An 18,431-nucleotide genomic window follows, 5' to 3' on the forward strand; every position below is an offset into this window, starting at 1 on the left:
CTCAGTGATCTCCGACCTGTGACTCCCCAGCTGTTGCAAAACTACAACTCCAATCATGCCACAGGCTGTCAGAGCATGGTGGGAGTTGTTATGCAACAGCTGGAGAGCCACAGGTTGCGAAACGTTGCTTTAACTACCCTATATATATTACAGGTCTAGATATCAAAGGACTTGCCCTGCCTTTTCTAAGTGATGGCCTATCCTCCAGAATAGGGCATCACTAGCTGATCGACAGGGGTATGATAGCCCGGCTGATCATCTGTTTTTTGTAGCTCCATCTCCGGAAGTTGGCACCGGAAGTATAGAGCACCGTCAACATTTTAGTGGGCAGAGCGACGATTGACTATATTCCATTCTGTACCATGCAATCTAATACTAGTGGATGCACAGTGAAGGCGAGGAGGCGGATTCAGACAGTCTTGTTGCTTGAGAGTGAAATGAAAGTGACATTTAATTTCCTATATACTTGATAACACATCAGTGGGATTTTAGGGAGGGGGAACCAGGTGGTTAACTGGAAATTTCTGGACCTCAATGCAAGATCTAGAAAAGGGTACCATCTATGATTTTCAGAGGGATTAAGCTCCATCAAGCTCCAGGGGCCCACTTCATGCCCTAAAGTTATGACCCTGGGGTACAGGTGAATATTGTAAATGTAATTCTGCCTCTTTAAACTATGGTAGACACCCAAAGATTAACACGTATACATGAGAACATGTCTGTTGGTCAAATAGAAATTGTATCCTGAGAGCCATCGGTGCCTGGCTATGTTAAGCAGTCACCTATGTAGAACTACAGTAAAATCTCCTTCCTCTGTTATGCTGCACATAGTTCTCAATTATTTTCAAATGTATAAAACAATGTAAAAGTGTTTTCTTCTAAATAAAAAATGTAGGAATGGAATATATAGAAATAGCTCTGTGTAAAAAAGCCATCAATGCTTATGTCTCTAAATAAAAAGCAGGTTCTCCTATGAGGAGAATATAAAGAGTCATCGGATAGTATGCCGTTCAGTATTAACGCCTACACATTGAGAATCCTCCACTGTAGTGACAACAGTGAGTAAATTGCAATAATCAGCATAAGGCCCAAATGAGATAGGACACAAAGAGTACTTATTGGTTGTTTTATGTAAAGGTGAGATCTCAATGGTTCCATTATGGTCAATCTTCAATATGGTCATGGCAGTCTTGTGATCTTTGTCTTCTGTCTTCATCTCCATGAGAGCTACAGTTGGACGCACAAATGTTTCCCACAACATTCATGGTATAGATCCATCTCACAGAAGAGATGCAGGTAGGTGCATATTTTTGAGGCATCGGTTCTTGTTAGGTTCCATCTTCCATCATGTCGTTCTGTCATTTGTTTCCTCAAGAGACTTTTTATGGAGGAAGCCAAGTTTTAGAGAAGAATGTTGGACAGCGGGGTCCTCTGTCCATACCAGTGAGGTGGATAAACTTTTACGGTCATTCCTGAATATTGATCTTCTGCGTTGTCTATGCAGAAGCTGTTTAAGTTTTTCTTTGAAGAAGCTTGTAGTCAATGTGTATAGGATGGGGTTTAAGGCACTGTTTATGGGGAGAATAAATATGACAATCCACGAGGTCACAGTGCCTGAAAAGAGAAGCAAATAAGAACAGGAGGTTGATGACAGATTTGCTAAGTGCCAATATGAGAACATAATTATTTGTTTGCTATATAGCAGAATGGAAACAGTACAACATATGTCCCCATAAACCCTAGAGGACCTTGATTGGTTGCAGCGCTAATTTCATTTAGAAAAATTGTATTTTACATGCCATTTACTAGGTTTACTTTTTTTCTTTTCTAAAATGGCCCATCTGTTACTTGCCTTTTATTTTAATGGTTTAAATAGAACTATATAACATTCATAATAAAGCAGCATCTACCACCTTATGTTCACTTCTAAAATTGTTTTAGTTGATGAATACTAATTCTCGTAAATAAAAAGATACAAATTGAAATTTGTAAAAAAAAAAAAATCACAATGTAATGGTTTGTGTGCCAGAAGGGACAGAATACATACAGTACCATTTAGGGGGGCTTTACCGTCACCCTGCTGGCACTAAAATAAGTTGACTTGGAAATCCACTTTTGGACTATTAAACCTTCAATCCATATTAGCCTGTTATATTGGACAAACCTTCTTATTTCAGGAGGACCGACTGACCATCTAATGAATATTGGAGTTCCAGACTTTTTGAAAGATGTTGGGTGAAAGAAGAATTGGGCTGATGAATTTTACGATGCCTGATACTTTTGTTCTCGGGGAGAGATGTCCGGCAGTGGCTTTCTCCCCCATTCAGTACATATGCATGCTCGGCCTAGCCGAATGTAGATATTTATGTGGGTGTTGGAAGGGATAGCTATAGGTAAAGGTTATCTAAAATGTACGTCCAATTGTCCAGACTTGTCAACCACTGTTTGTGTACTAGAGAGTCTTATTGTTTATAATGGACCAAAACCCCTTTCCGACATGTTGGGCCTTTAAAGATGGTGCCTGCTCCAGAGCGAAGCGAGCGCCATAGCAGCCGGATGCCTGCTTTTTCATTTAGCAGACATCCACGCTAATGTCTGAGATTGGCGGCAATGCCGACCGTGGACATTTAACCTTTCAGATGCCATGGTTAAATGTGACCACGGCATCTGAGAAGGCTTCTGTGTCAGGCGCACTTTACCCCGGCGGAGATCGGGGAAAGCGTTGAGATGGAGCCTGTACTAGGCTTCAAGGCTCATTATTAGTGCATCCCTGTTCAGGTCAGCAGGTGGCAGCACTGAACTGAGATATAGTGATTTCTGTACAGAATAATGGAACAAATTCCATTACTCTGTACAAGTTGCAATCTGTAGTCCACTTGGGGTACTAACAAAAAGTAAAAATAGTTTTGGAAAATATATATAAAAAAAAATATATATAAAAATATAAATCACCGCCCTTTTCTCAAAATCAAAATAAACAATAAAAAAAACACCACCATGGGCATCACTGTGTGCAGAAACACATATACTATTAAAATATAAAAAGTGTTATCCAATACGGTGAATGGTGTAATGGAAAAACACATAACTGATTCGCCATTTTTCATCACTTTACTTCCCAAAAATTGGAATAAAAAGTGATCAAAAAGTCACACACACCCCAATGGTATTATACAAAAACTACAGATCGTCCTGCAAAAAACAATCCCCCACACATCTCCGTAGACATAACTATAAGTTATGGGGGTCAGAATATGGTGAGGAAAATAAAAAAATATTTTTTTTCAAAAGTTTTTGCTATGCAATATTAAATGGTGGCATTAGAAAGTACAACTTGTCCTGTAAAAAACAAAGCATTTAATAACGATACATTCTAAAATAGATAGACACTAGAGGATGAGCCTCTACAACAAACATAATGAAAGACAGCCCTACGGGCATAGACTTGTACATATATACACAGTGTGGCCAAGATGGTATAAATGGTAAAAAAACAGGAACGTTCTCACCCGATTGTAGACCAGGGTTTCTCACAGAGATGGTTGATGATGGAGACGGACCTGTAGTACTTGGTAGCCACACTGGAGGAAGATAGGTATATGTGCCCCTTTAACAAAGGTGGGTGACAGGGTAGTTAACCCTAGACGGCCCTGAGAAGGGGGCAGGGGCAGGGGCTAATACGCCCTACCTATCTATACGGGGAACTTGCCCCCTCAAGGAGCGTCCCTGTCCGGATACCTGACCCTGTGGGGACAGATTCCCTAGTAGTCCCTTAAAAAAATTGCTCCCTACGTGTCACGTTTCAGTTCGTGAAAGAATATCATCAGGGGAGATCAGTGGTGGTCACATGACTATGGATGGGGCCTGTGCGACCAATGAAAAGGGGGGAAGATGGTACAAAAAAGGGATGGTATAGGTCAGATGTCTGTCAGTGTGTGTAGCCAGTCAGGCTGAATCACACAGGACACGACCGCATCAAAAATCTCTATCAAAAAGTATAGATGCACCAGTGGGTGCCAACTATAGTGGATAGAAAGATGGAGCCACAGGATAGTCAATCCAAGGGCAGGCTGTCAGCAGAGTGTACTCACCACTCTGTGTCTTTTAAATGTGCTCCAAAAGCCGCCGGTTTGCCCTGTGACTTCCTACTTCCGGACATGTGACTCTGTAGACAGGAAGTCACATGTCCGGTGGAATGCAGGAAGTGAGCGTGCGTTCCAGCCGGACGCGGCCCGTGGAGCGCGGCGCCAAGGGATGACGCCGCACAGCATGTGACCAGGATCACATGACCAGGAACTGGTCACGGGGCGCGCCGGGCTGGGAAAGCCACGCCCACCGCCCAAGAGCCAATGTGGAAGCAAGAAAATATATACAGGGGGCGGATTGGTGTACAAGGCAGTAAAAATTGAACACAATGGTGATATGCCGTTCAATTAATCGCCAGGGGGACCCATGGTTAGAAGGATCCGTGGTAACAATTTCAATAAATGAACCAAACTATTAAAGGCAGGTTCACATACACACCGGCCGTAGGAGGGGTATAACCGGCCCAGTGAGGGAAGAGAGAAGTACAGAGGATGAGACAGTTAGATGAAACAGCTAAAATTGAGCTGCTCGTTTAGGCCCAGAGTGGTCATTGTTTTCAAATAATAAATCCAGCGCAATTCTCGCTGTAGTATGGCACGATCCCAATCCCCTCCACGTTTGGGGGGTAGAACGCGGTCTATACCCATCACAGAAATACGGGCTTTCCCATTATGTTGGCTGTGAACATGGTTGGCGACGGGGGTATCTTTAGCTTTAACTATGTCGCCAAGATGTTCGCCGATACGTCTGCGTAGCTCGCGGATAGTTTTTCCTACGTATCCTCTGCCACATTCACACGACAGGAGGTAAATAACGCCGCGAGTCCTGCAGTTGATGAAGTGGTGTATGCGATATTCCTTTCCTGTGACCGCACTGCTGAAGTTTTTACCGGATTTTAAGTAGGGACAGGCAATACACTCACTACATCTATAGCATCCCTTGATGTCAGATTTGAGCCAAGTTGAGCCTGATACAGTAGGTGGGGGTGTGAATTCACTCGACACAAGTGTGTCACGGAGGCTGCGTCCTCGACGGTACGTGACGTGAGGGTAGTCCCCCACCACTTCTCTCAGATCTGGGTCTAGTTGGAGGATGCCCCAATTTTTTTGGAGGATGCGTCTAATGTCGCCTGCAGCCCTATCAAAGGTCATGATGGGGCGAATGATGTTTAGAGGTGGCATTGTGCAGGGTTTAGGGATAAGGAGGGATGTTTTATCTGAGTGTAAAGCAAACTCAAAAGCTCTCCTTAAAACTTTGTCGGGATAACCGCGCTGCCGGAACCTTGTACGTAGGTCGGCAGCTTGTCTGATGAATTCCCGTTTTGTGGAGCAGTTTCTCCTAATCCTGAGATACTGCCCCTTGGGAATACCCCGCTTAAGTGGGAGAGGATGACTGCTCTCCCACCTGAGCAGGGTATTGGTAGACGTCGGTTTACAGTAAATCGACGTCTCCAAGTCACCAGAAGATGTTTGAGAGATGAGGACATCAAGGAAAGGTAACCTACTGCCCCCAACCTCGCAGGTGAAATGCATGCCGATCTGGTTGTCATTGAACATCCTCACCAGTGAACGGAACGAGGAATCGTTCCCGTTCCAGATGATGAAGATGTCATCTATGTACCGCGCCCACATGCCAACCTGGTCCATAAGAATGGAACGTTCATCCCTGAAGACCAGGGTCTCCTCCCACCAGCCCAGGAACAGGTTAGCGTACGACGGGGCACAAGAACACCCCATCGCGGTGCCCCTGAGCTGGTGGTAGAGTCTCCCATTAAAGGAAAAACATTGGTGGTCAGGGTAAACTCCAGGAGGGAAAGGACGAAGAGGCTGTGGGCGCGGTACTGACAACCACGGGTACTCAAAAAATGCTCAACCGCCTTTATTCCAAGGGTGTGAGGAATGTTTGAGTAGAGGGCCTCCACGTCGACACTCGCCAGGAGGCTCGCATTATCGACGTGAATGCCCTCCAGTTGTTTGAGCAGATGTGTAGTGTCCCGAGTGTACGAAGGTAGGGAAGTAACGAAAGGGGCCAAAACGCGGTCCACGTAGATCCCTACGTTTTGGGATAGATTCCCTACCCCTGATACAATAGGGCGTGATACAATAGGGCCTGATACAATAGGGCCTCCTGGCGAGTGTCGACGTGGAGGCCCTCTACTCCAACATTCCTCACACCCTTGGAATAAAGGCGGTTGAGCATTTTTTGAGTACCCGTGGTTGTCAGTACCGTGCCCACAGCCTCTTCGTCCTTTCCCTCCTGGAGTTTACCCTGACCACCAACGTTTTTTCCTTTAATGGGAGACTCTACCACCAGCTCAGGGGCACCGCGATGGGGTGTTCTTGTGCCCCGTCGTACGCTAACCTGTTCCTGGGCTGGTGGGAGGAGACCCTGGTCTTCAGGGATGAACGTTCCATTCTTATGGACCAGGTTGGCATGTGGGCGCGGTACATAGATTACATCTTCATCATCTGGAACGGGAACGATTCCTCGTTCCGTTCACTGGTGAGGATGTTCAATGACAACCAGATCGGCATGCATTTCACCTGCGAGGTTGGGGGCAGTAGGTTACCTTTCCTTGATGTCCTCATCTCTCAAACATCTTCTGGTGACTTGGAGACGTCGATTTACCGTAAACCGACGTCTACCAATACCCTGCTCAGGTGGGAGAGCAGTCATCCTCTCCCACTTAAGCGGGGTATTCCCAAGGGGCAGTATCTCAGGATTAGGAGAAACTGCTCCACAAAACGGGAATTCATCAGACAAGCTGCCGACCTACGTACAAGGTTCCGACAGCACGGTTATCCCGACAAAGTTTTAAGGAGAGCTTTTGAGTTTGCTTTAAACTAAGATAGAACATCCCTCCTTATCCCTAAACCCTGCACAATGCCACCTCTAAACATCATTCGCCCCATCATGACCTTTGATAGGGCTGCAGGCGACATTAGGCTACTTTCACACTAGCGTTCGGAGCGGATCCGTCTGATGTTTCATCAGACGGATCCGCTCCTATAATGCAGATGTTTGCATCCGTTCAGAACGGATCCGTCTGCATTATTACTTAGAAAATTTTCTAAGTCTGAAAGTAGCCTGAGCGGATCCGTTCAGACTTTACATTGAAAGTCAATGGGGAACGGATCCGCTTGAAGATTGAGCCATATAGTGTCATCTTCAAGCGGATCCGTCCCCATTGACTTCCATTATAAGTCTGGACGGATCCGCTCGCCTCCGCACGGCCAGGCGGACACCCGAACGCTGCAAGCAGCGTTCAGGTGTCCGCTCACTGAGCGGAGCGGAGGCTGAGCGCTGGCAGGCGGATGCATTCTCAGTGGATCCGCCTCCACTGAGAATGCATTAGGGCCAGACGGATGCGTTCGGGGCCGCTCGTGAGCCCCTTCAAACGGAGCGCACGAGCGGACACCCGAATGCTAGTGTGAAAGTAGCCTTAGACGCATCCTCCAAAAAAATTGGGGCATCCTCCAACTAGACCCAGATCTGAGAGAAGTGGTGGGGACTACCCTCACGTCACATACCGTCGAGGACGCAGCCTCCGTGACACACTTGTGTCGAGTGAATTCACACCCCCACCTACTGTATCAGGCTCAACTTGGCTCAAATCTGACATCAAGGGATGCTATAGATGTAGTGGGTGTATTGCCTGTCCCTACTTAAAATCCGGTAAAAACTTCAGCAGTGTGGTCACAGGAAAGGAATATCGCATACACCACTTCATCAACTGCAGGACTCGCGGCGTTATTTACCTCCTGACATGTGAATGTGGCAGAGGATACGTAGGAAAAACTATCCGCGAGCTACCCAGACGTATCGGCGAACATCTTGGCGACATAGCTAAAGCTAAAGATACCCCCGTCGCCAACCATGTTCACAGCCAACATAATGGGAAAGCCCGTATTTCTGTGATGGGTATAGACCGCGTTCTACCCCCCAAACGTGGAGGGGATTGGGATCGTGCCATACTACAGCGAGAATTGCGCTGGATTTATTATTTGAAAACAATGACCCCTCTGGGCCTAAACGAGCAGCTCAATTTTAGCTGTTTCATCTAACTGTCTCATCCTCTGTACTTCTCTCTTCCCTCACTGGGCCGGTTATACCCCTCCTGCGGCCGGTGTGTATGTGAACCTGCCTCTAATAGTTTGGTTCATTTATTGAAATTGTTACCACGGATCCTTCTAACCATGGGTCCCCCTGGCGATTAATTGAACGGTATATCACCATTGTGTTCAATTTTTACTGCCTTGTACACCAATCCGCCCCCGTATATATTTTCTTGCTTCCACATTGGCGCTTGGGCGGTGGGCGTGGCTTTCCCGGCGCGCCCCGTGACCAGTTCCTGGTCATGTGATCCTGGTCACATGCTGTGCGGCATCATCCCTTGGCGCCGCGCTCCACGGGCCGCGTCCGGCTGGAACGCACGCTCACTTCCTGCGTTCCACCGGACATGTGACTTCCTGTCTACAGAGTCACATGTCCGGAAGTAGGAAGTCACAGGGCAAACCGGCGGCTTTTGGAGCACATTTAAAAGACACAGAGTGGTGAGTACACTCTGCTGACAGCCTGCCCTTGGATTGACTATCCTGTGGCTCCATCTTTCTATCCACTATAGTTGGCACCCACTGGTGCATCTATACTTTTTGATAGAGATTTTTGATGCGGTCGTGTCCTGTGTGATTCAGCCTGACTGGCTACACACACTGACAGACATCTGACCTATACCATCCCTTTTTTGTACCATCTTCCCCCCTTTTCATTGGTCGCACAGGCCCCATCCATAGTCCTGTGACCACCACTGATCTCCCCTGATGATATTCTTTCACGAACTGAAACGTGACACGTAGGGAGCAATTTTTTTAAGGGACTACTAGGGAATCTGTCCCCACAGGGTCAGGTATCCGGACGGGGACGCTCCTTGAGGGGGCAAGTTCCCCGTATAGATAGGTAGGGCGTATTAGCCCCTGCCCCCTTCTCAGGGCCGTCTAGGGTTAACTACCCTGTCACCCACCTTTGTTAAAGGGGCACATATACCTATCTTCCTCCAGTGTGGCTACCAAGTACTACAGGTCCGTCTCCATCATCAACCATCTCTGTGAGAAACCCTGGTCTACAATCGGGTGAGAACGTTCCTGTTTTTTTACCATTTATTCCATCTTGGCCACACTGTGTATATATGTACAAGTCTATGCCCGTAGGGCTGTCTTTCATTATGTTTGTTGTAGAGGCTCATCCTCTAGTGTCTATCTATTTTAGAATGTATCGTTATTAAATGCTAAGTTTTATCCCTCTGTCCCACAGGATCAGTATATACGCTATTTAACTTTGGGATTAAGTAGGCCTGGTCGGCAAATCCGGCCTCTCTGATTCTCTGTAAAAAACAAACCCTCATACGGCTATGTGTTCAGTGAAGCTCCCACCATTTTGCACGCAAGGTCAGTCAGTTTTGTCTGCAATTGCTTTCAGTGTTGCAGTTTTTTCCACTTGGGTTCAATCAATTTTTATGCGTTTTTCACGCCAATTAAAAAAAAAGGAAGATTTACAAACAACATCTCCTAGCCTAGTAGCAACCATCAGTGAAAAATGCATTGCAGCAGGACTGCATCCAGGTTACATCCGTATGCAATGTGTTTTTCAATGAAGCCCCATTCACTTCTATGGGGCCAGGGCTGCGTGCATAGGCATTGCTACAGGGGGACAAAGGGGGGCAATTGCCCCCCCTAGGTTATTCCTTGCCCCCCCGCTGATTCCCCTGTAAAAAAATACGCTGGTCAGCAGCCGCCCAGGCGCCCACAGAGTACGGCGGGGCACGGCAGTGCATAGTTCCCTGCCCCGCCGATCAGCACTATAAACTTCAGGCCAACTAGGCCTGAAGCCTATGCGGTAGTAAAATACCGGCGCAGACGGGCGTGATGACGTCATCGCGCGCCTGTGCCGGGACGTGCACGCCTGTCTAGTACCCAATCGAGTGAGCGCCAGGAGTCTGGGACATAAGGTAAGTTTTTGCTTAACTTTTTTTGTGTGCCACTGCCAAGTGCCAACTTTGGGGGACATTACTGGGGGGCACAGGAGGATCATATTACTGAAGGGACAGTGGGGGAGGCAAATTTCTACACGGGGAGCAAACTAGTCATGGGGGCAGTGTGGGGGACAATTAATACATTACTGTGGGGGCAGCAGTGTGGTGGAAAATTATTACTGTGGGGGCACTGGCAGTGTGAGGGACAATTTCTACTGTGGGGGACAATTACTACTGTGGGGGCCGCAGTGTGGGGGACAATTACTACTGTAGGGGCAGTGTGAGGGTCAATTACTACTGTTGGGGCAGTGTGGGGGACAATTACTACAGTGGGGGCTCTGGCAGTGTTAGGGAACAATTACTACTGTGTGTGCAGTGTGGGGGACAATTACTAATGTGGGGGAAGTGTGGGGGACAATTACTACTGTGGGGGCAGTGTGGGGGACAATTACTACTGTGGGGGCACTGGCAGTGTGGGGGACAATTTCTACTGTGTGGGACAATTTCTACTGTGGGGGCAGTGTGAGGGACAATTACTACTGTGGGGGCAGTGTGGGGGACAATTACTACTGTAGGGGCAGTGTGAGGGACAATTACTACTGTGGGGGCAGTGTGGGGGACAATTACTACTGTGGGGGCAGTGTGAGGGACAATTACTACTCTGTGGGGGCTGTGTGGGGGACAATTACTACTGTTGGGGGCAGTATGAGGGACAATTACTACTGTAGGGGCAGTATGAGGGACAATTACTACTGTGGGGGCAGTGTGGGGGACAATTGCTATCGTGTCCTCCACAGATCCCCCATAACAATGTGACCTCCACAGATCCCCCATAACAATGTGACCTCCACAGATCCCCATAACAGTGTGTCCTCCACAGATCCCCATAACAGTGTGTCCTCCACAGATCCCCCATAACAGTGTGTCCTCCACAGATCCCCCATAACAGTGTGTCCTTCACAGATCCCCCATAACAGTGTGTCCTCCACAGATCCCCCATAACAGTGTGTCCTCCACAGATCCCCCATAACAGTGTGTCCTCCACAGATCCCCCATAACAGTGTGTCCTCCACAGATCCCCCATAACAGTGTGTATTCCACAGATCCCCCATAACAGTGTCTCACCCACAGATCCCCCATAACAGTGCGCCTGTGCACTGAAGAGAGACAGAAAGGAGGGGAAAGAATCCGCGGAAGCAAGCAGAGGACGGCACAGCAAACAACTGAATAGCTTCTTTGGTAAGTAAATTGTTTTATTATAAATGTAGTTTAGTTTAATGTCTAATTTAAAAATTTTTTACTTTTAAGTAGGTAGGAAGTGGCCGGCTGTGTAGAATTGGTACATTATAAGTAGTATTAGTTGCACAAACCAACAACACCCACAGGGTTATTTCACAAAAGGGTGAAGAGTTTGGAGAAGTGAACAATATAGGACAACATAGCTGATTTGAAAAAAAATCTCCAATTCAGCTCACTTTTCTATTCAGTTATGTTGTCCTAGATTGTTCCCTTCTCCAAACTCTTCATCCTTTTGTGAATAAGCCTGTGAGCGTCTGTTCATTGGTCTTCTTTAGTGACATGTTTAACATATGGGATTATTTACACAGCCCTGGTATTTGCTGAAACTGCTTTAAACTATAAAAGAAAAGTTTTGGAGAGTGTTTCTCTCTTTCTCAGGTCTTAAGCAATACTGAGGAAGAAAGGAAAACTCTTGAAAGCTTGTCTTTTAAGTATTAGGTTAGTACAATAAAAAGGTATCCCTGCATACCGCAATACTCTCGTATTTTGTAATCTTATTTATATATACAAATTTTGTTTTTTTCAGTGGTGAAAATTATTAGTGCCCCCCCCCCATATTGACTGTGGTATCTTATGTGCCCCCCCTATATATTGTTCCTAAAGTCGCCACTGGCTGCGTGAATTATAAAACATGCTGCAATTCTCACACAACACAGAAATGATGCGTGAAAAACCACGCTCATTTGCACAGACCCATAAAAATGAATATTCAGTGCGGGTGCTATGCGTTCACTTCACGCATTGCACCTGCTCTGAAAACTCGCTAGCGTGAAAGGGGCCTTAAATGGATTTTCCAAGATATTTTTACTGATGATAATCACTCCACCTCCTCACCCTAGTGATCGCTCATACCCATTGTTTCTGGGCAGCGGATAGTGGCATCCGTCACCCATGTTGAAAATAGTATAGCGTGGTATACTTTTTTTTGTGGATACCTTTGTATGGCATAGCAATGTCTGCTGTGTGATACCATGCAGTAAAAAAACTATTACAGAATGGAAGTGGAAAGAACATTGTTTTGGCCTTCACCAGTATGAGGAGGCCTATAGATCCATTTAACGTTCACTCCGGGAACATTTTTGGCGCATACAGTAAAGCATCAATAATTTGATGGTGAACATATTTTCCCCCTATGATCATGAGATTAGAACAGTAAATGTAGCATTTCAGTCAAAACTAAGGTTTATATCTAAAGCTTACCGGGAATTTCTACCCGAAATAGAGAGAGGATTTTGAGAAGGAATACGGGAATCCAGCACACGGCATCTGAAAAAACTATGAAAAAAAATCTGTTGGCAACAGCAACATCCATGTGGATATGACTCTTGAGGTCTGAAGTCTGCAGAGCCGTCTTCTGTATTGAGCAGAACATACTGACATAAGAAAACACGATAATGATGAAAGCCACAAGATTTACACCTGTTGGTGGATTAAGAAATATATGAGGAAAAATGGAAGCTAAAAGCTATAAACATTATTTCACATTAACACACGCAGGCAAAAATAGGAACAAACTAAGGACTTCATCCACAATGGGCAAACGTAGGAATTATAGGGGGAATTTACCATGAGATTAATTTTTTGAAGTCAGTTTTGCAGGAGCCATAATTTCAGACAATCTATCAAATGTTGCATGATGTTTGGTGTAATTTAAAGGGTTGACCGGAATTTTACCATCAATGGCCTATCCTTAGAATAGGCCATCATTGTCCGATCGGTGGAAATGAAAGACTCCACACTCCCTGGTGATCAGCTGTTTCAATATAGTGGACAGAGCTTTACTAGCCATTTTAAAAACTGGAGTGAGTGGAGAAAAATGCTAAATGTCTGAAAATGTTTGAGGAAATAAACTCAAAAAGTGTAGAAGCCTTATTTTGCCACTTCTTGAAGCTGGAAATCTGGATTGCAGGGCTTGATAAGTTCCTCCTATGTCACCAGATACATAAAAAGGAACACAATCATCTTTCTTTTAGAAGTTAGATCTCTTTGACCATATGACTTCAATAGAAGAGTGTTATAAGTATGATCTATAACATGTGTAAAGGTCACAGTGTGGTGAGAATGAGATGATATGTACCCATTAACTACTGTATTGTTAAGGGTGTAAGCCTGTATTATTTGACTCCAGCTTAAAGGAGGTGTCCCACCAAAAAAATATTCTAAAGTTTGCAAAACAGCACCTGGATCTCAAAAGTTTTGTAATTACATGTAATTAAAAATTTGGTATAGCCACTGAGTTATTCAATAAAAATCTATCTGTGTAGCTCCACCTACGGTTTCTTCTTTTCCGTATTTCTCTGTCCACCACACTGAAGTGGATGCACATGCCCAGTTCCAACCTTCAACTGCCACCTCAGTTGCAAGCCTGAAGAGAAATCTAGCTGAGCAATTGGAGCAATGAATGGGGAAATCTCTGGATCCATGTGAGGTTCAGGACTAGTTCTAGCTTTGTTTCATAGACATTACCATGTACTTTATAATTTATATAACTTCAATTTACCAAAGAACATCTCTAACACTAAAGTACTTCTGAAAGAAGTAGAAAAGACATCTTGAGAAGGTCTAGAGGCCATGCGAGACAACGGCAATAAAATACAGACTGGTTATGGCAAGGGACCTTAATGCTGTGAGATCCATTCATTGCATAAAACGGTTTTGCACCTTTTTGGCAAACCTCCCTCTTGGGCAGACTTTCGAAGGAAAGCATACTTAGGGCTGGTTCACATCAGCGTTACCAATTCCGTTATTGCTTTCAGTTATAACATTGTTATAATGGAAAATAATGGAATTGTAAGATGGAATTCAAAACGGAGACCTTTAGAGGCATTCCGTTTTGATGTTTAGAGGCATTCCGTTTTGATCTGTCATAATGGAGGTCTATGGGCAAACATAACGGATCCGTCTGGTTTCCGTTATGCAGGACGAAAAGAAAGTCCTGTCTCCTTTTTCCTGCTGGTCTAGGGTTAGGAAGGGGCTGATGGTCATTTTCCAGGAGTTTAGATTAATGGATTACTTATTGCTTCCCTGGTGGTCTAGGGCAGTGAAGAAGTCCCTCATGTTGTAGGATAGTGGAGCAATTGATATCTGCTTCCCTGGTGGTCTGTGGCAGTAGAGGGATTCAACGATGCTGCTGGAGTGGAAGAGGATCTAATAGGTATGTAATTCATTAACGTATGACATATCTGGAATGTAATAATATTACATGTTATAGTTACTAGAGATGGGTGGTTGATCCAGGGAATTATTCTTATTTCCTGATTGAAGTCAGGAAGGATTTTTTCCCCCTAAAGTGAGGAAAATTGGCTTCTACCTCACAGTTTTTTTTTTGCCTTCCTCTGGATCAACTTACAGGATAACAGGCCGAACTGGATGACATAAAGCTTTTTTCAGCCTTTTAAACTATGTAACTATGTTACATTTCCTACCATTGTCCTGTTGTTGGCTGATCCCAGAATGGGATGTGTATGCCTATGAAGTATGTGATGACCCAGAATTGTCCTCATTCTAGGGCACATATTCATACTGAATTTATGATTTTTCCAAAATTTTCAAAGGGAAAAGCTTTTCACGGTAAGAGGTTGTTGGCCAATGGAAGACAAAAATGGAGTGTGACAGGACCGGTAAATTAGCCTTTTATGAAATATAGATTTGTAATATGCAACCACATCTTACCCAAAAATATGGCAAGAGAGTAGCCTTTGCTTCCAGACTCTTCTGTTTGATCAGCATACAGTGGGAAGCACACCCCATTTTTTCCATAGTAATTTCCAAAAAAATCATCGTTCCAAAATGGTATCACAGCTATTATAAATCCAATCAACCAGATAGTCATCAGTGTCGCAAGAGTCTGACGCCTGCCCGGCCGAATGTTGCTGAATGGAAATACAATGGCCAGGTACTTCTCCAACGTCAAATATGTCAGCAGCAGAACAGATACTTCTGTGGACAACATGGCTAGGAATCCAAGGCTTCTGCATTGCAGGCTTTCCATCCATATGAGTGCATATTTTTTGTATTGCCCTCGATATTTGACATCAAATATCCCAATAAAGAAGAGATAAACTCCCATCAGGCAATCAGCACCTATTGAAAAAAACATGTTATAAAATAGTTCATTGGTCATTTGTGAAGGACCGTGCAGCCACACAGTATAGTCAATGTACAGTTTAGTATCTAATGCATCCTAAACATTCTCATAAGTTATTAGATGACTGAGACGATGTATATTAAAATCATGATGACTGATCTCATGTCTTATGTACTTGGCTTCATCAGCGCTGTACAATCTCAAACCATCCATAGACAGAGTATAGACCCCTCTTGACAGAGTAGGTCTCTGGCTGGTTGAATTAAATGCCATGGAGCAACTTGGGAGAGAGAGACACTTCCAATAGGTGGCACTAGTGAGATGGTTCTCTTTATGAGATACGTATTAGCATATTTTTTTCCCATGGAGCATTTCCACCAAGTCTCCATACATCACCGGTCTCCATAAGAAGAGCCAATGCTCCTCCACCAAGCATGATTTCATACAGAAGCAAAATGATACCATATTTCACAGGCTGCTATAGAATGGAGTTAACCTCCTCTACAAGCATTTTTTCTAGAATATAATGTATCCAAAAAACAGTACTGCATGGCGCACCTTAGGCACACTGCGCTTATGACTGCCTTGTGTATAGCTGTAGGAGTCCCTGTGTGCTGCTATAAAGTGCAAAGATCCTGTGAACAACTCCTAATATCTCAGCTTCCAATTAAAATCTAGATGAGCTGATCATTTTCACTAGTGTTGAGCAAATCCAAGTCAAACAAATTGACTTCGATCCGAATTTCAGGAAAAATTTGATTCACCACGAAGCTGAATTTCCTCACACTTTGTTCTAATAAAACAATTTTTCTTGAAATGGCGGTAAAAACAAACAAACCACATGCTCACCTCATCCATTTGCTCGTGGAGAGGCCATCACGGGCATCTTGGTTGAAGGAACCTTGCAAAATCTTGCATCTGGTGACGTGTGACATCACCACATCAGCGCGCTGGCTAGGCACGGTGACATAATCAGTGATGTCATCACCTCACCTGACTAACGTCAATGGGCGTGATTTCGCTTGGTTTCTTCAATCAAGATGGCAGTGTCGGCCTCTCCCTGCGCAAATAGATAAGGTTAGTATGTTTTTTTTTTTTAACCCCCCCTGAAAGGTCTCAATTTTAATGTCAGATGCTGCGATCAGCAATGAACGTGGCATCTGAGAGGTTCAATGATCGGGGGAAGAAGGCGGCACGATCGACGTTCCCCATCATGGCGTCCGCTGAATACAATGCAATGCAATTTGTGACAAAGTAATTTGTAACAAATTGAATATCTTTGTGAAATTCCGCAAAGCAGCCGAATGAATTTTTTTATAACTTCGCTCACCCTCTACTTTTCACATCCACTGTCAAAATTTGGATATTTTGTCTCAAACCATGTTTCTTCTATTGTAGTAGGTCCATATATATTTGGACAGAGACAACATTTTTCTAATTTCTGTTCTGTACATTACCACAATGGATTGAACAAAACAATTCAGATGCAGTTGAAGTTCAGACTTTCAGCTTTAATTCAGTGGGTTAAACAAAATTATTTCATAAAACTAAAGCTTTTTATAAACTCAATCCCTTTATTTCGGGGGCGCAAAAATAATCGGACAAATTAAATAATTGTAAATAAAATGTTCATTTCCAATACTTGATTGGAGACCCTTTGTTGGCAATGACTGCCTGAAGTCTTGAACTCATGGACCTCACCAGATGCTGGGTTTCATAGTAACATAGTATATAAGGACGAAAAAAGACATTTGTCCATCCAGTTCGGCCTGTTATCCTGCAAGTTGATCCAGAGTTTCCTCCTTCTTAATGCTCGGCCTTTACTGCAACAGTTTTTAGTTGCGGTTTGTTGGTGGGACTTTCTGTCTGAAGTTTAGTCTTGAACAAGTAATATGCATGCTCTATTGGGTTCAGATCAGGTGACTGACTTGGCCATTCAAGAATATTACACTTCTTTGCTTTGATAAACTCCTGGGTTGCTTTGGCTTTATGTTTTGGGTCATTGTCCATCTGTATTATGAAATGCCGACCAATCAGTTTGGCTGGATTTAGCACACATTATGTCTCTGAAATCCCCCTAATTCATCGGGCTGCTTCTGTCCTGTGTCACATCATTACTAGACACTAGGGACCCAGTGCCACTGGCAGCCATGCATGCCCAAGCCATCACACTGCCTCTGCCGTGTTTTACAGATGATGTGGTATGCTTTGGATCATGACCTGTACCATGCCTTTACCATACTTTTTTCTTTCCACCATTCTGGTAGAGGTTGATCTTGGTTTCATCCGTCCAAAGAATGTTCTTCCAGAAATGTGCTGCTTTTTGAAGATGTTTTTTTTAGCAAAGTCCAATCTAGCCGCCTTATTCTTGAGGCTTATATGTGACTTGCACCGTGCAGTGAACCCTCTGTATTTACTTTCTTGCAGTCTTCTCTTTATAGTAGATTTGGATATTAATATGCCTATATCCTGGAGAGTGTTGTTCACTTGGTTAGCTGTTATGAATGGGTTTCTCTTCACAATGGTAATTATTCTGCGATCATTCACCACTGTTGTCTTCCATGGGCGTCCAGGTCTTTTTGCATTGTTGAGGTCACCAGTGCTTTCTTTCTTTCTCAGGATGTACCAAACTGTAGATTTTGCCACTCCTAATAGTGTAGCAATTTCTCGGATGGGTTTTTTCAGTTTTCGCAGATGAAGGATGGCTTGTTTCACCTGCATGGAGAGCTCCTTTGACCGCATGTTTACTTCTCAGCAAAATCTTCAAAATGCAAGCACCACACCTCAAATCAACTCCAGGCCTTTTATGTGCTTAATTGAGAATGAAATAATGAAGGAATTGCCCACACTGAAAAAGCCTTTGTGCCAATTGCCCAATTACTTTTGGTCCCTTTAAAAACAGGGTGCCACAGGTAAAGGAGCTGAAAGTCC

The 18,431-nt window shown here is 44.4% G+C and overlaps 1 protein-coding gene across 1 annotated transcript in view; it reads right to left on the reverse strand.

The window, feature by feature from the left end:
• Positions 1-305: 305 nt before the first annotated feature.
• The window catches only part of RXFP2 (relaxin family peptide receptor 2), a 557,968-nt gene continuing 539,842 nt past the window's right edge, over positions 306-18,431 (reverse strand). Inside the window, exons 16-18 of the mRNA XM_040426154.1 lie at positions 15,086-15,496; positions 12,614-12,832; positions 306-1,614 (exon numbers count right to left, since the gene is read on the reverse strand). Coding sequence (XP_040282088.1) covers positions 1,346-1,614; positions 12,614-12,832; positions 15,086-15,496 — 899 coding nt within the window. The 3' untranslated portion in view covers positions 306-1,345. The remainder of the gene's footprint in view (positions 1,615-12,613; positions 12,833-15,085; positions 15,497-18,431) is intronic.

This window comes from Bufo bufo, chromosome 3, assembly GCF_905171765.1.
Source record: "Bufo bufo chromosome 3, aBufBuf1.1, whole genome shotgun sequence".
Classification (NCBI taxonomy): Eukaryota; Metazoa; Chordata; class Amphibia; order Anura; family Bufonidae; genus Bufo; species Bufo bufo.